Source organism: Mauremys reevesii, linkage group 11 (assembly GCF_016161935.1).
Source record: "Mauremys reevesii isolate NIE-2019 linkage group 11, ASM1616193v1, whole genome shotgun sequence".
NCBI lineage: Eukaryota > Metazoa > Chordata > Testudines > Geoemydidae > Mauremys > Mauremys reevesii.
The window spans coordinates 34,582,207-34,599,925 of record NC_052633.1 but is presented as its reverse complement, the minus strand read 5'-3'; the positions used below and the strand labels follow the sequence as shown (position 1 = coordinate 34,599,925).

Here is a 17,719-nt window from a genome sequence, read left to right as displayed (position 1 = left end):
ATAATATAGGATAGCAATGCCTGCTATTACCTCTCTCTCATATAAGGTTGTTAGTGTTTGCTTTGTAAACTCTTGTTTTTTGTGTTCACTTTGAGACAAACTTGGTCTATAAGTCTTAGCCATAGAGTACTTTTAAAAAAAAGTTGCTGTTTTTAATTTACACAATTGGTTAATAAATGTACAGTTTTTTGCATTCAATCATACATCAAATTTTGTCTTATAATTGAACCTCCTTTTAATTTGACATGTATTGGCTAACTAATCTGGTACATGTTAATAACATCTTGAACTTGTATAGGCACAAGAAGGTGAATTAACAATCAAATGGAAGCTCTCCTTTTAAATTTCCTTGATTTTTGTTTGTTTAAATTTTCACAAATATGATGAGAATTACATACTTAGGTCCTCAATCTTGCAAATGCTTAGGCACAACCCATTGAATTAAACTACCCACATGTGTAAAGTTATGTGTGGGTATAAGGGCTTGCAGGATTAGAGCCTTATTTTGTGCTCAAATTACCAATTAAATGTAACTAGTCATTTGCACACACAAATTAGGTACATAAATGCATTTTTCTGAAAATTTGGGCTTTAATAGATGCTGTTACACCTCCACACTCTTGTAAATTGTAAAAATAAGTATTAAAAAATATGAAGTTACTCAGTAATCTGCGTGTTGTTACCACAATCTATCATGTTGATGAGAGCTAGTATATTTAACTTCAAATGCAGAGTTTTTTTAAACATTCATGCAAATCCACTGTTTTCTTATCCTTAATATTTGAGAATTTTTCTTCTATTTTGTTTTTTTTAAATTGTACCCCCAATTGTCCACATTATAGGTCTAAAAATGAAATCTGAAGTCCAAATTGTCTTAGAGTTAAGATTGCAATAGAGAAAAAAACTTCTAATACTACACTACTTCTATAGCTCTGTTATTTCTTAAACTTTTAAAGGAGTGTCAAAAATTAAAGTAGAGTTTGCTGTAATTTATGTTGCTCTGAATCTGAGACCATGCAATTTCGAATGAAGTTTGTGGCAGTCCATAGGTGTTTCAGTATTTTGGTTATCATCTTCTCCCATTAATACTTTGGTGTTGGTTTAGTGTGTTTTTGTTTCTAGAACTGGATGTCAAATCAGGGTAATCACGTTTCTGGGATTATATATTTTTTAAATGCCTATTCTCAAACCTCATTGAATTATTAGCCTAGCTTTCATTTTACCAGTACATGTGCACACATTAAGCACATAATCTGTTCGTTTCTGACCATCACATAGTGCATAAAAACAATGATTTGGATTCCAGCATTGTACAAGCGGTGCAGCAAACATAGGCTGACCTTCAAGACCTATAACGTTAACTGACTCCACTGGGACTTCTGCCACAGATGAGAGGGCACTTCAATTGTAGAACTCCATAGCTCCTAAATGACTGGACATGTACCTAAATTTAATCACGCTGGTACTGACCATCCCATGGGACTTCTCATGTCATTAAAACTGGAGGGACAGTTCAGTATAGACCCAATCCAACTCCCATTAAAAGTGAGAGTCTTTTATCATTAAACATGTGAATAGGTCTGTTGACATTACTGAAAATGCCCATGTACTTAAACTTAAGTACAGGTTTAAGTGCTTTGCTGGATTGGGTTTAACATGTATTAGGTGGCATAATGGTTTGGAATATTGCATGTGGATGTCTCGGAATTGCATTAAAAACCCTGCTGTAGGCCTCCATAGCTGACAAACCTTAGGTACTTGAGCCAGGATTGTTAAAAGTTTTTAGACATTGCTCCACTCAGCCCTAAACTCTGCAAAGGTTTTCGGAAGCACCAACCAGTGGATAATCACAGAAAGTGCTTTCTTGATGGAAAAAATGGTGTCCTGTACCCGCATTGTAACACGTGAAAGTAACATTTCTAATTTTGGGCTGTCTGGTTTCTGAGCGCTGAGGGAATTGGTCTCCAAAACTAAACTGCATTGTTGTGGTAATATCCACCCTTAAAACATTTTGTAAGTAAGGCTCCGATTATGTCACAGAATCCATGACATCCAGAGACCTCAGTGACATTGGGGCACCATAGCAGCCCAGCTGGTGGCGGCAGCGGAGGACCCTCCCACAGCAGACCAGCCTCTGCAGGTGGTGGGGTGGGGCTTTCGTGCTGCGGAACCTGGAGCTGTCCAGCCACCACGGGAGGGAGAGTGTAGCGCCCCCCCCCGTCAAAGGTAGCCGAGCCCCTCTCCCTTCCCTCCCACCCCACATGTAGGCAGTTTTCTTTGCCTGCCCCTCTACATGCACCTCCCCCCCCCACCACACACACAGAGCTGTCCCAAAGCTCACAAATCCCTTCCAACTGCGCTGAGCTGGCCCAAGCCCTCCTCCCTCCAACTCCCATGCAGAGCTGGCCAGAGCCCTGGCCCCCTGCCCCCATTTGGCAAACCTGAGCATATGTCCCATTTGCTCTTGCCACCTGGACAACAAATGCCCAGTTTTGTCAAAAAAAAGTCAGGATGTCTGGGGCCGAAACGGGATGGTCAGCCTAGGCAAGGGGTCCCAAGTCATCCCCCTCCTCCCCGGCTGCCCAGTCTGTGCCCCCCTGGGGCCAAGGCCAGGAGTGGGGCCAAAGACGGGAGTAAGAGCTGGGGGCAGCAGTCAGGGCGAGTGATGCAGCTGGGGTTGCGGCCAGGAGCAGAGCTGCGGCCCAGTGCAGAGCCAAGGCTATGGTGGGGCCAGAGCGGAGCTGGGGGCACACCAGAGGTGGGTGGTGCTCCCTGACCACCCCATGGAGGCCAACCCTGGCTCCACTGCATTCCCCCATGCCGTCACTAGGGTGGTATGCACTACAGTTTGGGGACCACTGCCCTCGCCTGGGGTTGATAAGAGCTTCTCGGGGCCCTTCAGCTGCTCTGGGTGTGTGTGTGGGGGAAGAGTGCCCAAGTACAGCTCCAGGCCCCCCTTGCCCCTCCCCCGGTGAACTACCTGGGGCAGGTGGAGTGTCCCGGGCGCCCCAAAGCAGCCCCAGCACCCTGGGCAACTCTTACCACTGCCTGGCTTCTGAGGGGGCATGGGCCTTGAGGGTGGGGAGGAGTGGGGGGGGGGGGAAATGTTCTTTGTGCCCAGGGCCCCAGACACTTCTGCTTGCCCCTCCCCCAAATGTAGACATCAAACTATGCCTATACTGCATCTCCTGAGTCTTCTGCTGCTCTAGGCCTAAACAGGGCCGGATTAACTTTTTTGTGGGCCCGGTGCTAAACATATCTGTGGGCTCCCATTGGAGAAATAGGGCATGTTATTGGGGGGGGACGAGGGGGCGGGGCCGCAGAGCGAGGGGCCGGGTGGGGGCAATGAGACGCAGCGCAGCAGGAGTGGCCCCACTCAGCCCAGCACAAGGGCACTATTTACAAACCCCAAACTGGTAGACGCACACTCGCCCGCCCAGCCCTGCACTGCCAGCGTGCCCCCGCCACTCCTCCCCACCCCCAAGGGCCATGCCCCCCTGCCCAGTGCCCTGCCCATATGCCAGCGCCCCTCACCCAGAGACTTCCCCCACAGATCCCTATGCCCAGCACCCCCTGCCAAGAGACCCCCTCCCGCTGAATCCCACCACAACTACACAGCACCCGGCACACCATACCACCCTTCCCAGCTCCTCCACCCACAGCACCCCCTTCACAGCCCCACCATCATAGCTGTACAGCCTCCCATATTCCTGAGGGAATTCTGCATCAAATTCTGTGCATAATATTTTTAAATTCTAATTTTTTTATACTAAATAAATGTGGAAGCTCTACCATGGCAGGGGGAGCACAGGCCACTGGCTGCATGGAGGTGGGAGAATACTCTGCAGCCTTTCCCCTCCCCTGGGACAGAGATGTGGCAGTGAGACTGAACTGGACCCTGACAAGGGCCAGGCCTGCCCCAGAAACACCCTGGGGCCCTGCCCCTTTTGCGCCAGGCACACCAGCTATGGACAGGGAGGTTCAGCCCAGCAGCAAGATCCAAGTGCAGAGGGACTTAGTGTGGGGGAATCCAGACGGGGGTAAGAGGGTTCTTGGGGGGGGGTAAGAGCATTCTGTGGGGGGCAGTCTGGGTGCATCCAGCTCACTGGGGGATCTGGATGCACAGGGATGTGCCAGGTGAAGGGGCAATGTGACTCTGCAGGGGGGGGAATCAAGTGAAAGTGGTTGGAGCTCAGCGGGGGGGCAAGGGGAGAGTCTGGGTGCAGGGGAGGTAGGGTTGTTGTACTTAAAGAACTGCACAGGAGCTTTTTTGGGGGGGGGGAATGAGGCAAATGCCACATTCACTGGTAATACATGTATCAATCATGAGTGTATCATATGAGCTATATTACACTCATGCACGCACATACACACACAAGCACACTCCATCTTATTGTTGTTACCAACTAGTTGCTCCCCTTACCTTCACTGGCCAGGTGAGTTAGACAGGGGAAGGGTGGAGCCGGGCTTCTGCCGATCTGGATCAATGCGCCGATGTTGACAAGACCCACGGTCCTCTGAAAGACACTTTATAGCAGCTTCCTTATCACGCAATTCTATACCAGATTCAAAATCTGTCTCTGTTGGTCCTTTGTGCTGCTCCCTTCTGGGTATTGTCCCAATAATGTTCAAAGAGAGTGTTTCCAAAAGAAGATGCTTGATTCTAAACCACTTCCCAAGGCCATCAATATGTCTGCTCTGCTTTAGTGAGCCCGCTTGACAGGTTTGATTGTCCTTGGGTCTGGCTTCCATCCTCTCTCCAACGAGCTGGCTGGAGGTGCTTGGCCTCCATGCCTTGCTCATTCACACCTCATTCATTCAACATGCTGATTGATTAAGGGAGTGTGGGGAGGGGATCTTATTCGACTCCTAGCAAAAAGACATTTTTCGTCTACTAGTTAAAATAGCCTTAGGGGGCTATAACATTATACCAAGGCTTAACACTATGTTTTTCTACATAGGGCTCTGATATAAAGGGCCTATATCAAAGGACTTGATCCAAAGTTGTATGAAAATAGCTTAATACAAAGTCATATGAAAGTTAGAGGTTATGGGCTTAATACAAGGTTATATAGCGAGACATAATATAAAGTTGTATGAAAGTTATGTGAAGATGCTTAATACAGAGATTTAGCTACGTTTGGGTGGGGGGAGTCTACGTGAAGGTGTTTGGGCTCATCGGGGTGGCACAGATGCAGGGGAGGTGGGGCTTGTCAGGGTGAGGGTTTGATAGGCTTGCTTAACGGGAGCCCCAGCTGCTGCCAAGAGGATCCGCATGCTGGGCTCCCATTTCCTCTATCCCACGGATCGGTAACCTTCGGCACCTGGCTGACCAGGGTGTGCCCCCTGGTGGGCTGGGCCCCTTTGTTTACATTCCGCATCTGCAGGTTTGGCCGATTGCGGCTCCCACTGGCCGTGGTTTGCCGCTCCAGGCCAATGGGGGGGATGGGTGGGGGGGGAGGGCCGAGAAGCCGCAGCCAGCACATCCCTCGTCCTGCAGGTTCCCCGCCATTTGCCTGGAGCCGCGATCGGCCAAACCTATGGACACGGCCAGTAAACAAACTGGCCCAGCCCAGCAGGGGGCTTACCCTGGAGGCCGCATGCCCAAACCTGCCCTATCCCCATCTCATGCCCTTTCCTTCCCCACTGCCTCTGTTCCCCTGCCCTGCCTGCCCCACCATGGGCACTCATTGTTGTACTCGATGGCTCCCAGCACACAGAAGGGCGCTCGACCAGCACTAGGACCCAGAAGGTGGTGTCCAGCTGCAAAGTCTGGGGAGCTGAGCAGCACCTTCTTTTTTCAGCCTGGCTGTCCCGTGCTGCAGTCACTGAGTAGGTGTACGCGTTCCACCCCCGGCCTCATGCCTGCCTCGTCTCCCCAGTGAGCATGCTGCCGCTGTGCTCATCCCCCACCGTCCTGCTGGCAAACAGCGGGAACTTGGCTGCCCTCATGCAGCAGGAGCCTCAGTGCCAGGAGCACCAAGCGTCTGCCCTCGCAGGAGAAAGCAGGGGGTGGAGAAGAGTGGGCCTGGTCGGGGCCCCCCCCTGGAGTGTGGGCCCGGCTCCATTGTAAATCCGCCACTGGGCCTAAAGGGTGAGTGCTAGGCCTGCTGACAGTGAGTAGCAAATACCCAGGACAAATTAGGTGCATAGGCCTGGGTTTTCTGAGTTAGGTTTAAGTGGTGGGAGAAGAACCAGCCCTACAGAGGGTGGGCCTGAGCTGTGGCGTGGTTAGGGAGCCAGCATAATCAGCTTTAGTGGTGTATATAAGGCTTTAGCTGAAGGACACTGAGGTGGTGGGGGAAGCTGTGCCCTGTGAGGTGGCAGAGTTGTGTACCGGGAGGCTGGCCTGCGATTGGATGAGTGAAACCAGTAGGGCAAATCAAGACGCTTAAAAAAAAAAAAAAAACTTCTGTAATGCTCCTTGTCCCATCATTAAAGTTTCTCCCACCCTTATGTTTACTGTATTGTTTTTCAGTTTGACAGTTTCTCATCTCACCAGCAAAACACTTCCTTGTGAACTCCTTCCGTCCCAGTCTTGCCACCCTGTAAATCGCGTGGGAGGTGACTATAGTGTGTCAGTACATCCCTGATGTGATGGAAGCGCTGTAAAAGGCCTAATTTTCAATTGATGCCAGGTCTTTAGCCTAGCCCACTGCTTGTTAAACTAATGGCCCCAGAGCCAGCTAGCACAGTGATTCAGTGCCCTCCTGGAAAGTGGCGGGGGGGGGGGGGGGGTCCTATGGAGCCCTAGCTATAACATGAGTGGCTCTCCACGGGGTGTGTGTATATGTGCAGGGGACATGTGAGTGCTTCTACCCGCCTGGTAGCACCCATGAAGCGCTTTAAATGTCAAGACAGAGTTCTGGCAACCGAGCACTGTGGGGGTTAGGGTGGCCTTAACTGTATCAACTGGTGGTGTGGCTTTGTCACACCCTAGCTAGGTTGCCTTAGTATGGACCTGCCTATAATTAGTTGCTGTAGGGATGACAGTCTAAATGAACATGCTAGATTATGCTGCAAGCCACCAGGTGGCATTGTTGCCCAGTTTTTACTTAGTTTGTGAGCAAGGTACAGTCTTTGACCATATGTGGCATTGTGACACTTTGGGAGAGTATTGCAAACAGAAGGAGCATTTGCTCTTATGTGGCTAACTAGAGTCAATTCTTGAGGCTCAGGTGTTCCCTGGGAACCAGGCATTGGTGTTGTGGCTAAGAGTCCTGAAAGATGGGAATGCCTGTGTGCTACTTGTGAATACCGCTGTTCAAGACTATTGTAAATGAACCAAGGTACATTAAGGAATCCCTCCATACCTGCATCCGTAGTCTTTTTCCTCCCCAAAATAAGGCAGCTGCAAGGCCCTGAAATCTGCTACTGTTCAGCAAAAGGGTGACAGTATAAAATGGTAAGCTGCGGCTTCTCCCACTCTCACCGATAGTATAATAATCATCTAATTGGCTAAATAAATTTGGAGACCAAACTCACTGAAGATAGCCTTTCCCAGCTCCCGCCTATGGCGGTTTATCTCCTCCTACCTTAGCAGATATAGTGACCAAACAAGGTGTGTTTTAATACAGCTAACTGTAAAGGGTGGAACAAAGCAGGCCGGCCACACTTACAGCATGGGGGACTCTATCCTGGGAAGCAATGACTGAAAAAGATTTGAGGGGCATGGTGGATAATTAGCTGAACATGAGCGCCCACTGCAGCCAAAAGCACTAAAGCGATCCTGGAGATGCATAAACAGGGGAATCTGGACTAAAAGCAGAGCGGTTATTTTACCTCTGAGTGCCCTAAGTGCCTATAAGGCATGTTTTCTAATCCTGTAATTATTCCCTAGATCTTCTCTGAACCACATTTATCAACATCCCTCTTGAATTGTGGACACCAGCACAGGACACATTAGTCCAGCAGTTGTACCAGTACCAAATATCTATTTATCTTAATAAAGAGAAGGGTGACTTGAGCACCCGCAGAAGGAAAAAATATTGAATAAGGGGCTCTTCAATTTAGCAGAGAAACATATAACATGATCCAGTGGCTGGAAGCTGAAGCTAGACAAATTCAGTCTGGAAATAAGGTGTAAATTTCTAGCAGTGAGAGTAATTAACCACTGGAATAATATACCAAAGGTCATGGTGGATTTTTTTTAATGAAGATACGCTCTAGGAATTATAATATATGGAGATATACCTATCTCATAGAACTGGAAGGGACCTTAAAGGTCATTGAGTTGAGTCCAGTCCCCTGCCTTCACTAGCAGGACCAAGTACTGATTTTGGCCCAGACCCCTAAATGGCCCCCTCAAGGATTGAACTCACAACTCTGGATTTTACAGGCCAATGCTCAAACCACTGAGCTATCCCTCTCCCAAATTATTTTGAGGAAACTCTATGACCTGTGTAATACAGAAGGTCAGATTAGTTGATCACAATGGTCCCTTCTAACCTTGGAATCTATGTTCTTGCAGCCTTGATCCAACCAATCTTCCCTACTCCATCTTTGTTAAAAGCTATGTATGTGTTGGGAGGGGATAGGTATAACTAATGAAGGAAAGGGGCTCTGATCAGAAAGAGAGAAGAATCTGAATTATTTGTTTCCTCTCCTTTAAATCTATTTCTGGAGTTTAAATGGAAGTGTCAGAAAAATATAATGTAAAGACCAAATGACAAGAAATCACACATTGTAAAGTGCAGGTAGCATGCTTTATTTCAAATGAACAATACTATCTCAAGGAGGTTCAACAAATACAGCTAACAATAAAATTGACTACTATGTTAAGAGAACTAAATCAAATTGAAGGTGAGGGCACTATTGTGGTTTTAGCACAGTTTTTTGGATTTTTTTTAAAAACTGTGGTTCATTGCTTAGTTGCTTGGAAATTACAATACGTAATAGATATCTAATACTACCACACAAACTCACAATCACTGCACCCCGGGAACCTCCGAGAGTCAGTACTGCTGCTGCACTTGAGTACCTAAACAACTTTGTTGAATGAGGGAATGGCCAGGTGATGTTACTTCTTAAAAGCTATTCAGGTAGTCAATATGCCAGAAACAGTACTCAAACAGTGAGTGAACAAAGTGCTGGCCGCTTGCACTTTGCTCAAAATATTGTAAGTCAGTCCGGAAATAAAAATTAGTGTGACAATCAGAGTCAATGTAAAACATTAAAGTGCTGATTACAGGAGGGTAAATGCAAACATCACCAATGCCTTACACTTCTGATTCAACAGATATATTCGTGCATGTATAGGTACGATGCACAGTATCATTTCTTAGGTGTATGCAGTCTTCAACAGGGAGCCTCTCTACCTGTTGAGGCATTCTTAGACATCAACACTGTGTTGAGGCACAACAATTAGTTAAATGTTGAGCAGGGTATTCGTTTCCTTAGAAACTTTCTCCTACCAACCGTTAGTTCCAAAAATTACATTTTAAAAGTCATAAAATAAATGGTACAAAACTCTATAACCGTTAACTTCGGCTATATACAGTATGTACATGTCATTGAAAAATGTTTAAAATTCATAGGTCAAATAATAACTCTAAGTCATAATGTATATCTTTGAACTTTGTCTCATTCAGGTAGGTACAAAAATATTTTTTTTTCCTATTTACAGATTTGATATTTCAGTCTATATGACACTTGTAAAAAGTCAAGTGTAAATAAAACAGATCAAGCCCTCTAAATTGATTGAATATTAATATTCACAGTGGCAGAGTCAGTACCAAATTCATTTCCTAAATTCAGTGTATAAAGTCCGCCATCATTCTTCTGGACATCCATGATGATAAGAGTGGTTAGATCTTCACTAGTTTCAATATGGAATCTGCCTTGCTGTTCCTGACTAGTAATTTTTTTCCCTTTGCAGTACCATGTTACTTCAGGAGCAGGTTCACCCGAAAAGGCACAGGATACCGTGAGAACCTTTCCTTCATCAATGCTGATATCAGATGGAAGAGCTTCAATTTTGGGTGGTACTCCTTTGCAAAATGGGAAAGTAAGTTTCAAGTTAGTTATTTTCATTAAGAACTATTTCCCTGCAGCAGAGATATTCTAAGTACTACTCCCGGGTATTTGATATTCTAATTCTACCAGTAATTTTATTGCTCACCTCTCAAACCGGATGTAATCATTCTACCAGTAGAACTCTCCAGTTGTTTCAGACTAGATTTTTCCATAATACTGCTGGAGCTCATCTCTACAAAGGATTCTTTCATGGAAGAGGCCATGCTTTGGGCAGACATGCTTGCAAATTTCATTTCAGTCATGCCACTACTGCTGAACGAAGTCTCTTGTTTAGAAGCAGACATTTGAAATGACTTAGAAGAGAAACTTTCCTGCATGCTTGCATCACCGCTTGTCCTCAATACTACCTCTTTTGGAGGTTCTTCAATTAGAGCTGTGGAGCATAGCAAACATAAAAGGAAAAAGCTATGTCATATCATTAACTGGTGAAGTAATGTCATCCTATGTTGACTTCATAGAAGGGAGAAAAGAGTATGCTTACTTTTTAAAGGAAAACTTCAATGGACCATAAAAATGTTTCCAATTACTTGATCCAACATGGCTAAATCGCTAATAATAATTTATATATGAAATAATGAAGCAGGAAGCAGACATTTTATTAGCCTATGACATGTATGAACAAAGGAAAATTACAGCTGCAGCCAGAGATATAATTCTGCTGCTTTTTAACCAAGTTTAGTATTTTTTTCTGGCAGTGGGTATTTTAATTTGGTTTTTTATTCCTTTTCAGACTAATCAGAAAATACCACCCAAAACGTACCTAAAAAGCGCTATGGGAACTACTTGCTATCCTTCAATCTCTAGCTGCATCTCTTATTTGCCAATTTTAAGACATATCATCAGATAGCATTTCCTGTCAGATTTATCACTAGAATCATAGAGCAAGAGATTATGCATTTGCCTAGTTCATATCAGTAGAAATTCTGAAACATTTTCAGGTACTTTTAAATACTGTTTTATAATTTCTCTTTGCTTGACCTACATATTCTGGTTAAGTGAATTGTTCTGTAGTCATCTAACAAGTAGTAAATATCACCGCTGCTTTCTCTTTAACGTAAGCACAAACATACAGCAACAGCAAAAATACAATAACTCCTTGATTCCAGGAATCAAGATATTCTTGAACTGCCAGCAAAACAATGTAATTCAGTGGTAGAGTAGTACACTTTTTTTTTTAATGAACTACTTTGGTGTTCAATGAAACAGTGATCACCAGCACCCAGGGGTTAATGGTAAGATCACAGTTAAGAGAATGTTCAATGCTTGCTATTGCCACTCATCTGGTAGGAAACTGAACACTCTTAAATAGGTGTTAAAATACCATAAAAGATCCCCCATATTTGTAAAATATAAATTATATTGTACTTTGTATAACAAAAATAGAAATGTGTTAAAACACTTAAGTCAACACCACTCTACAGATTTTGTTGCATCTAATTCTACCAGGCGAGAGTTCTAGTCATTCAAAACAAGAATTAAACTACAAACTTACGGAGTACAGTCAGGGATGCTGTAGCAGAGCATTGTCCATGGTAATTTTTAGCTTTGACTGTGTATTTTCCACTGTCACTCACTGCAGCATTTAGAATATTAAGAGAATATATAGTATTGGAGCGATTTACATTGATTTTGGATGACATAGCAATCTGAGGGGGAAAAATATTTTTGATTATGATCAATTTTAACAAGAATTTTGAATGCAATTTTTAAAGCTAATATGTAAGTGATTACTTACTGGTTGGTTATTCTTAAACCACTCAATTTCAGGAGAAGGATCCCCAGAGATTTCACAAGTCAACAATACATCTTGTCCTTCATCAATGTTTTGAGATTTGGGCTGTGTGATGAAGGCTGGTGCATTCGAACGCTCAGTAGAAAAGGTTATATCAAACTGGCATCTGACAATGCCTTGGTCAGTTTTACCTTCACAGGTAAGTATTCCTTCATCTTTATGGCTAGCTTTTTTGATGGTTAGAGTGTGATCACTTCCAGATACACCATATCTGTAATCTTCTGAGTTAGGTAGCTCCATTCCATTCAGCACCCACTTCACTTCAGATGCATCATCAATGTTAGCTTTCACAGTAACTTTCTGACCATCAGACACAGTCATTTTAGTGGAAGAAGCTTTAATTTCTGCATGTGATCTTTTGGCTTCTTCAGAAACTGCTGACTTTTTAACAATTTCTTCTTGGACCACTTCTTTTTCTTGAGTTGTCACTGCTGATTTCTTCTGGGTAGAAATTTTAAGTGCCTCAGCCTCTTTCTCAACTGATTTAGACTTTTCAATCATGCTTGACACTTGGGAATGGATACTTTTAAAAACTTGGCCAACAAATTGGAAGTTAGTTTTAGATACACCACCTTCCCCAGTGATTTCACAGGTATATTCACCTTGATCAGACTCTGCAAGGTTATGGATTTTGAGTTCATAGGTGCCATCTGCTGAATAATGAAACATGAAATGGCTGTCTTCTTTCAGTTTGTTGCCATCTTTATACCAGGATACTTCTCTGACACTTAAGATACTGCTTTCAGCTGCACAGGAAAACTTTACCTTGTCTCCACAAGCTTCCACTTTCAGCTGCTGAGTGATCTTGGGAGGAGCAGCTGTTGGTAACTGCACTTTCTCCGCTGGAGTTGTCCTGCCTTCTGCTGCTGATTTAGCTTTTGCATGAGCAGTAGGTGGTTCAGGGGATTTTACACGTTTAGGTGATTTAACTGGCTCTGGAGACTTCACACGAGGCTCGGGAGATTTGACTTTTGGGGGTGATGTAACTGCTTTTTCAGAAACCCTTGCTCTTTGTACAGTCAAAGTAAAGTGTGCTTCCTGTCTTCCTTCAGAGTTTTCTACCACCAAAATGTAACTTCCTTCATCTGATGTCTGGACAGAAGAAATCTCAAAAGTAGATTTGTATTGTGTTCGTGTGACTTGGAAGCGCCTGGAAGAAACAATGGCTTGACCTGCACGTAACCACGTTACTGTTGGTGTTGGTTCACCATCAATGTCACAAGAAAATCTTGCAGTCTCCCCTTCAGAGACAGTGATTGATCGTGGTTTTGTTAATATTGTTGCTGGAAGAGTGGTCTTAAACTTCTTAAGTGAAGCCCTTTCCTCCAATGATTTTTCTTCGGCTGCAGTAATTTTCTTTTCAGCAGAAGCATAGTGTTCGTATGACGAGAGTGATTCTCTTGTCTCTGTCATTTCTGATTTGACCTCTCTTACTGAAGAACTAGCCTCTATTGCAGATGTTTTCTTAAAAGAGGAAACAGCATAAGCCTCTGTCTTTGTCAAGTCAGGAAAAATGTATCTTGGTACTTCCTCATCTTTGCGCTGGGAAGAGTAGGTAGTATAATCTCCTCCCGTAACATCTAATGTCGCATAATCAGAACATTCTCCTTTGTAGTTTGTGCATACAACACGATATGTTCCACTGTCATCAATATGGCAGTCAAGAATCTCCAAGGTTAACACACCACTGGTATTAGTGAAATGTATCTTACTGCTCTCTTGGATTTCAATACCATTATGGTACCATTTCACTTCAGCTGTTGGTTTTGACTGGACGTTCAGAATGAACCTGGTATTATGATTGCACGGCACACGATGAGAGCGCATTCTCAGAGTGATGCGAGGGGTGTGATCCAAGGTGAAAGGCTGCTGAGTCAGAACTTCGTATTTCCTTTCCATTGTTTTCTGAGTTTTCAAAGCAGCTTTCATGGAGTCATACCTGGAGAAGATATCAAATCTGGCCATCCTTTCAAATCGAGAGAGTGACCTTTCACTAGTTACTGGGCTTGGTGAACGTGGCCGAGTTCTCTCTGGCGTAGGGGATCTCCTTTCAGTTTCTTCTGCAGGCCGTGAACGGGGCCGAATTAATTCAGATACTGGGCGCATTAATTCAATGTAAGTTGGAGAAAGAGATCTCCTCCTCCTTAAAAGCCTTGAGGGGGGTGAAAATTCCCTGTGAACATGTTCCACCATTTTTATTTCTTCTTCTTCTTCTGATGTAATCTCAGTTATTTCTCTCTGTCTCCTCCTCACTCTGCTCTCTTCCTCCTGTGCCATACGCTCAAGCTCGCTCTTGTATTCAGAGAGTCGCTGAGTTGTGATAACTGGACGAAGCAATTCTTCATCCTCTCTCTCATCCATTATTCTCTGTCTTTGCTTTGGTGGTCTATAGACAGCCCTGTCATGGCGTTGACGAAGTTCTGCATAACTTGCTCCAGTTTCAGCTTTAGATGGGATGTGATAGGTTGAGTACCTCAGCTCTCTTTTTCTGGCTTCCTCTGTACTGACCCGCTCCCCTGCTGAAGAATAACGAAGGGCAGACAGCTCAAAGCGTGGAGGGCTTCTGCTTGGTGGTGAAGCAGAAAAGCCTAACTCAAGTTCTTCTTCAAGACGCAGTCTTTCCTCTTCAATTCTCTTCATAGCTAAATAGTCATCAGTAGATAGGAGTAATTCCTCATCCGACAGGTCACTAAGTGATCGCCTTCTTGGTCTGTAATAAAGTTCATAATCAGGAGATGGTGTTCGGCGGCGTGCTGGTCTCACAGTTTCAAGGTCATCTTGTGACAGCTTTGGTATGCGCCATTTAGGTTTATACTGATCAGAAATGCGTGGGAGTGGCATCACATAGAACTGTTCCCATCTAGAAAGGCGAATGCGCTTTGGCCTTTTCTGAACAATTCTGTCCAGTTTTCCTGGCATTTCATACTGGTCTCTCAGCTTCTTGTACCACTTCATATCTGACATAGGCACAAACTGTTTAATGGTCTGATCTTCCTCAAGAGCAGTGCGTACATGCCTGCGAGGCTCTGGTATCTCATACGGCATGCGAAGTCTCCTTTCTTCCTTTATTTCTTCCTTCTGAATTTCATATACACCTTTAACAGTCTTAGTACTCACCGCTGGCTTATACAGGATGGCAGCTTCTCTTAGAGCTTCCTGTGCAGCTTGTGTTAGTGGAACAGTTTCAGTCCCAGAAAGGATTTCTGCCATTCTTAGTGTCTTGTCAATTTGTTTTTGTACATGCTTTTCCCGCTCTTCTTCTGTCTTGTATTCATGCTTAACATATGTCAAGCGTTCTACTTTCAGGTAAGCCTGACAACTTGAAGATCCAGCACTGTTTGTAGCAGTAACTCTATAATAACCACTGTCTTCTGGTAAAGTATCTCTGATGTGCAAAGCATAATAGTCCAAGCCTTCATAAACAATTTCAATGTTGGGACCACATGACAGAGGTTGACCATCTTTCTCCCATTTCAATGTTGGTTTTGGTACACCAGATATCCTTATCTCAAAGCACACACTTTGGCCTTCTTGGCACTCTGCATTTGCTAATAGTCTTTTGAACATTGGTCTTAATGTGGTGTCTGCTGGAGGTGGGTGTGGAATTACAGTGAGCTTAGCTTTGCAACTGTCTTCACCATATTTGTTGCGTGCCAAAACACTATATTCAGCATCATCATCCTCAGTAAGATTATGGATGGTAAGTTGATAAAGACCTTTGTCAGATTCAAAAGCATACTTCCTATCATCATCACCTGGTTTAATTTTCTGACCTGATTTGAACCATGTTACTCGAGGTTCTGGGTGGACGGTTATAGTTACTCCAAACCTGACATGTTCACCAACATAGGCAGTGTGGTTATACAGGGGCAAAGTAAATTCTGGTGGCCTCTCTAGAAGTCTCATAGTGTCCACTCGGCGTTTCACTTTCTTAACTGTTCTGTATCTATAATACTCAGAAACTTCTCTCACACCTTTAACAAATAGCTCTGCATAGGAACTATCTTCACCATAGTCATTTACTACCTTGCACCTATAGGTACCATCATCTGATTTAGTAATGTCTTTAACATACATGGTTGCCACTCCTTCCTGGTAGCTGATTTCATACTTCCCATTGTTCTCCAGTTGCCTGATACCAAAGTACCAAGTCACTTGTGTGGACTGATCGTAATTTTCAATCTTACATGTGTATTTCGCATGCCCTCCTTCTTCTACAACAGCATGCATTATCTGCCCAGAAATGGGGCCAATGTCAATTGATGCAACTTTCACTTTGGCAACTGTAACACCTTTCTGAGATCTAATTGCACCACCACAGGAAATGCGAGCTACCGACACAACCGTATTCCATTCTTTTTTCACCAGTGTCTGGTAGTACCGCCTATGTCTTAATGTCTTGATGACCTTAGTGCTGATCTTTTCCATCCTCTGTTTCAGCCATGGATGACTAAGTGCTTCTGCAGCAGTCATACGACCCTTCCTTTCTTTTACTAGTAGGCGATCAATGAAGTCCATGGCCTCAATACTTATATCTTTGAATGCTTCATCATCAAAGTTGTATTCAGCACTGATGATATTTTCAATAGTCTGTTGGTTTGTTTCAGCAATGAAAGGATTAATACCACTTAGAAGTATATATACTAGGGCACCAAGTGACCACATGTCAGTAGCTGTGCTGACCACATCATGTTGATGTACTTCAGGTCCATAATATTCAGGAGAAGTAAACTGAAGTCTAAAGTTGTCACCAGGCTTCAACTGTCTAGCCTGACCAAACTCAATAATTTTAATTATGGAGCTTCTTCTTGTGAAGTAAATGATATTCTCTGGCCTGATATCAAAATGTCCAATGTTATGACTGTGCAAGAATTCAAGTGCTTCACAGACCTGGTGTACATAGTTTACTATTTCTCTTTCACTCAGTTCAAATGAGGTTGTACTAATTCGTTCAAAGATGTCAACTCCAGATATGAACTCAAAGATCATGACTAATTCTTCTAGGCTTTCAAATGATTCATGAAGATACAAGATATTTCTATGCCTAGCAATGTTTAGGATGGAAATCTCTTTCTTTACTAAAACTTGATCAGCTCCCTTTACTTTAACAAATTTAGCTAGGAAGGTCTTCTTGGAAACTGTTTCAACACAGCGGTGGACAATTCCAAAATGCCCACGCCCAAGCTCTTCAGCAATCATATATTTGTCATAGAGTTCCTTTGTGGAAGAGTGAGATGCTTTAACTGTGGTGACTTCTCTGGTCTCATCAACTTCTTCATCATAGTTCAGCATTCTTGTCTTATCTTCCTGTGTTATAATTGGCTCTGTAGGTTCAGAAGGTTGACTTTGCCCAAATTTATTTTCTGCAATTACACGGAACTGGTAGCTTGTCTTGCCAAATAGGTTTACCACAGTGTATCGGGTATCACGAGCTTGTGCAACACGAATCCATCTCTCTGCTGTAGTAGCACGTTTCTCAATGATGTAGTTTGTGACTCTGCTTCCACCATCAGTTGCTGGAGCAGTCCAGATCAAGTTGACTGAATCCCTTGAAATGTCACTTACTTTCAGACCCCTTGGTGGATCAGGTACATCAGCCACATCTAATTCAACTGTTTTTTGATCAATGCCAAATCTATTTTTAGCACAAACAATGTAGAAACCTGCATCTTTTCTGTCCACACCATTTGGAAAAACTAGAGAGGTGAATGATCTTGTAACAATAACTTGGTAATGTCCATTGTTATCAATGAGATCTTGTCCTTTCTGCCATGTAATCACTGGATCCGGCTTGCCACTGAATGGAATCTTGATGCTGACCACTTCACCTCGGAGAGCATGAACAGCTCCCATACCTTCAAGATTTTTGGGCAAGTGAATCTTAGCAGGAAC

The 17,719-nt window shown here is 43.9% G+C and overlaps 1 protein-coding gene across 1 annotated transcript in view; it reads right to left on the bottom strand.

Moving 5' to 3' along the window:
• Positions 1–8,686: 8,686 nt before the first annotated feature.
• The window catches only part of TTN (titin), a 308,399-nt gene continuing 299,366 nt past the window's right edge, over positions 8,687–17,719 (bottom strand). Inside the window, exons 351-354 of the mRNA XM_039494704.1 lie at positions 11,771–17,718; positions 11,528–11,681; positions 10,121–10,408; positions 8,687–9,989 (exon numbers count right to left, since the gene is read on the bottom strand). Coding sequence (XP_039350638.1) covers positions 9,691–9,989; positions 10,121–10,408; positions 11,528–11,681; positions 11,771–17,718 — 6,689 coding nt within the window. The 3' untranslated portion in view covers positions 8,687–9,690. The remainder of the gene's footprint in view (positions 9,990–10,120; positions 10,409–11,527; positions 11,682–11,770; position 17,719) is intronic.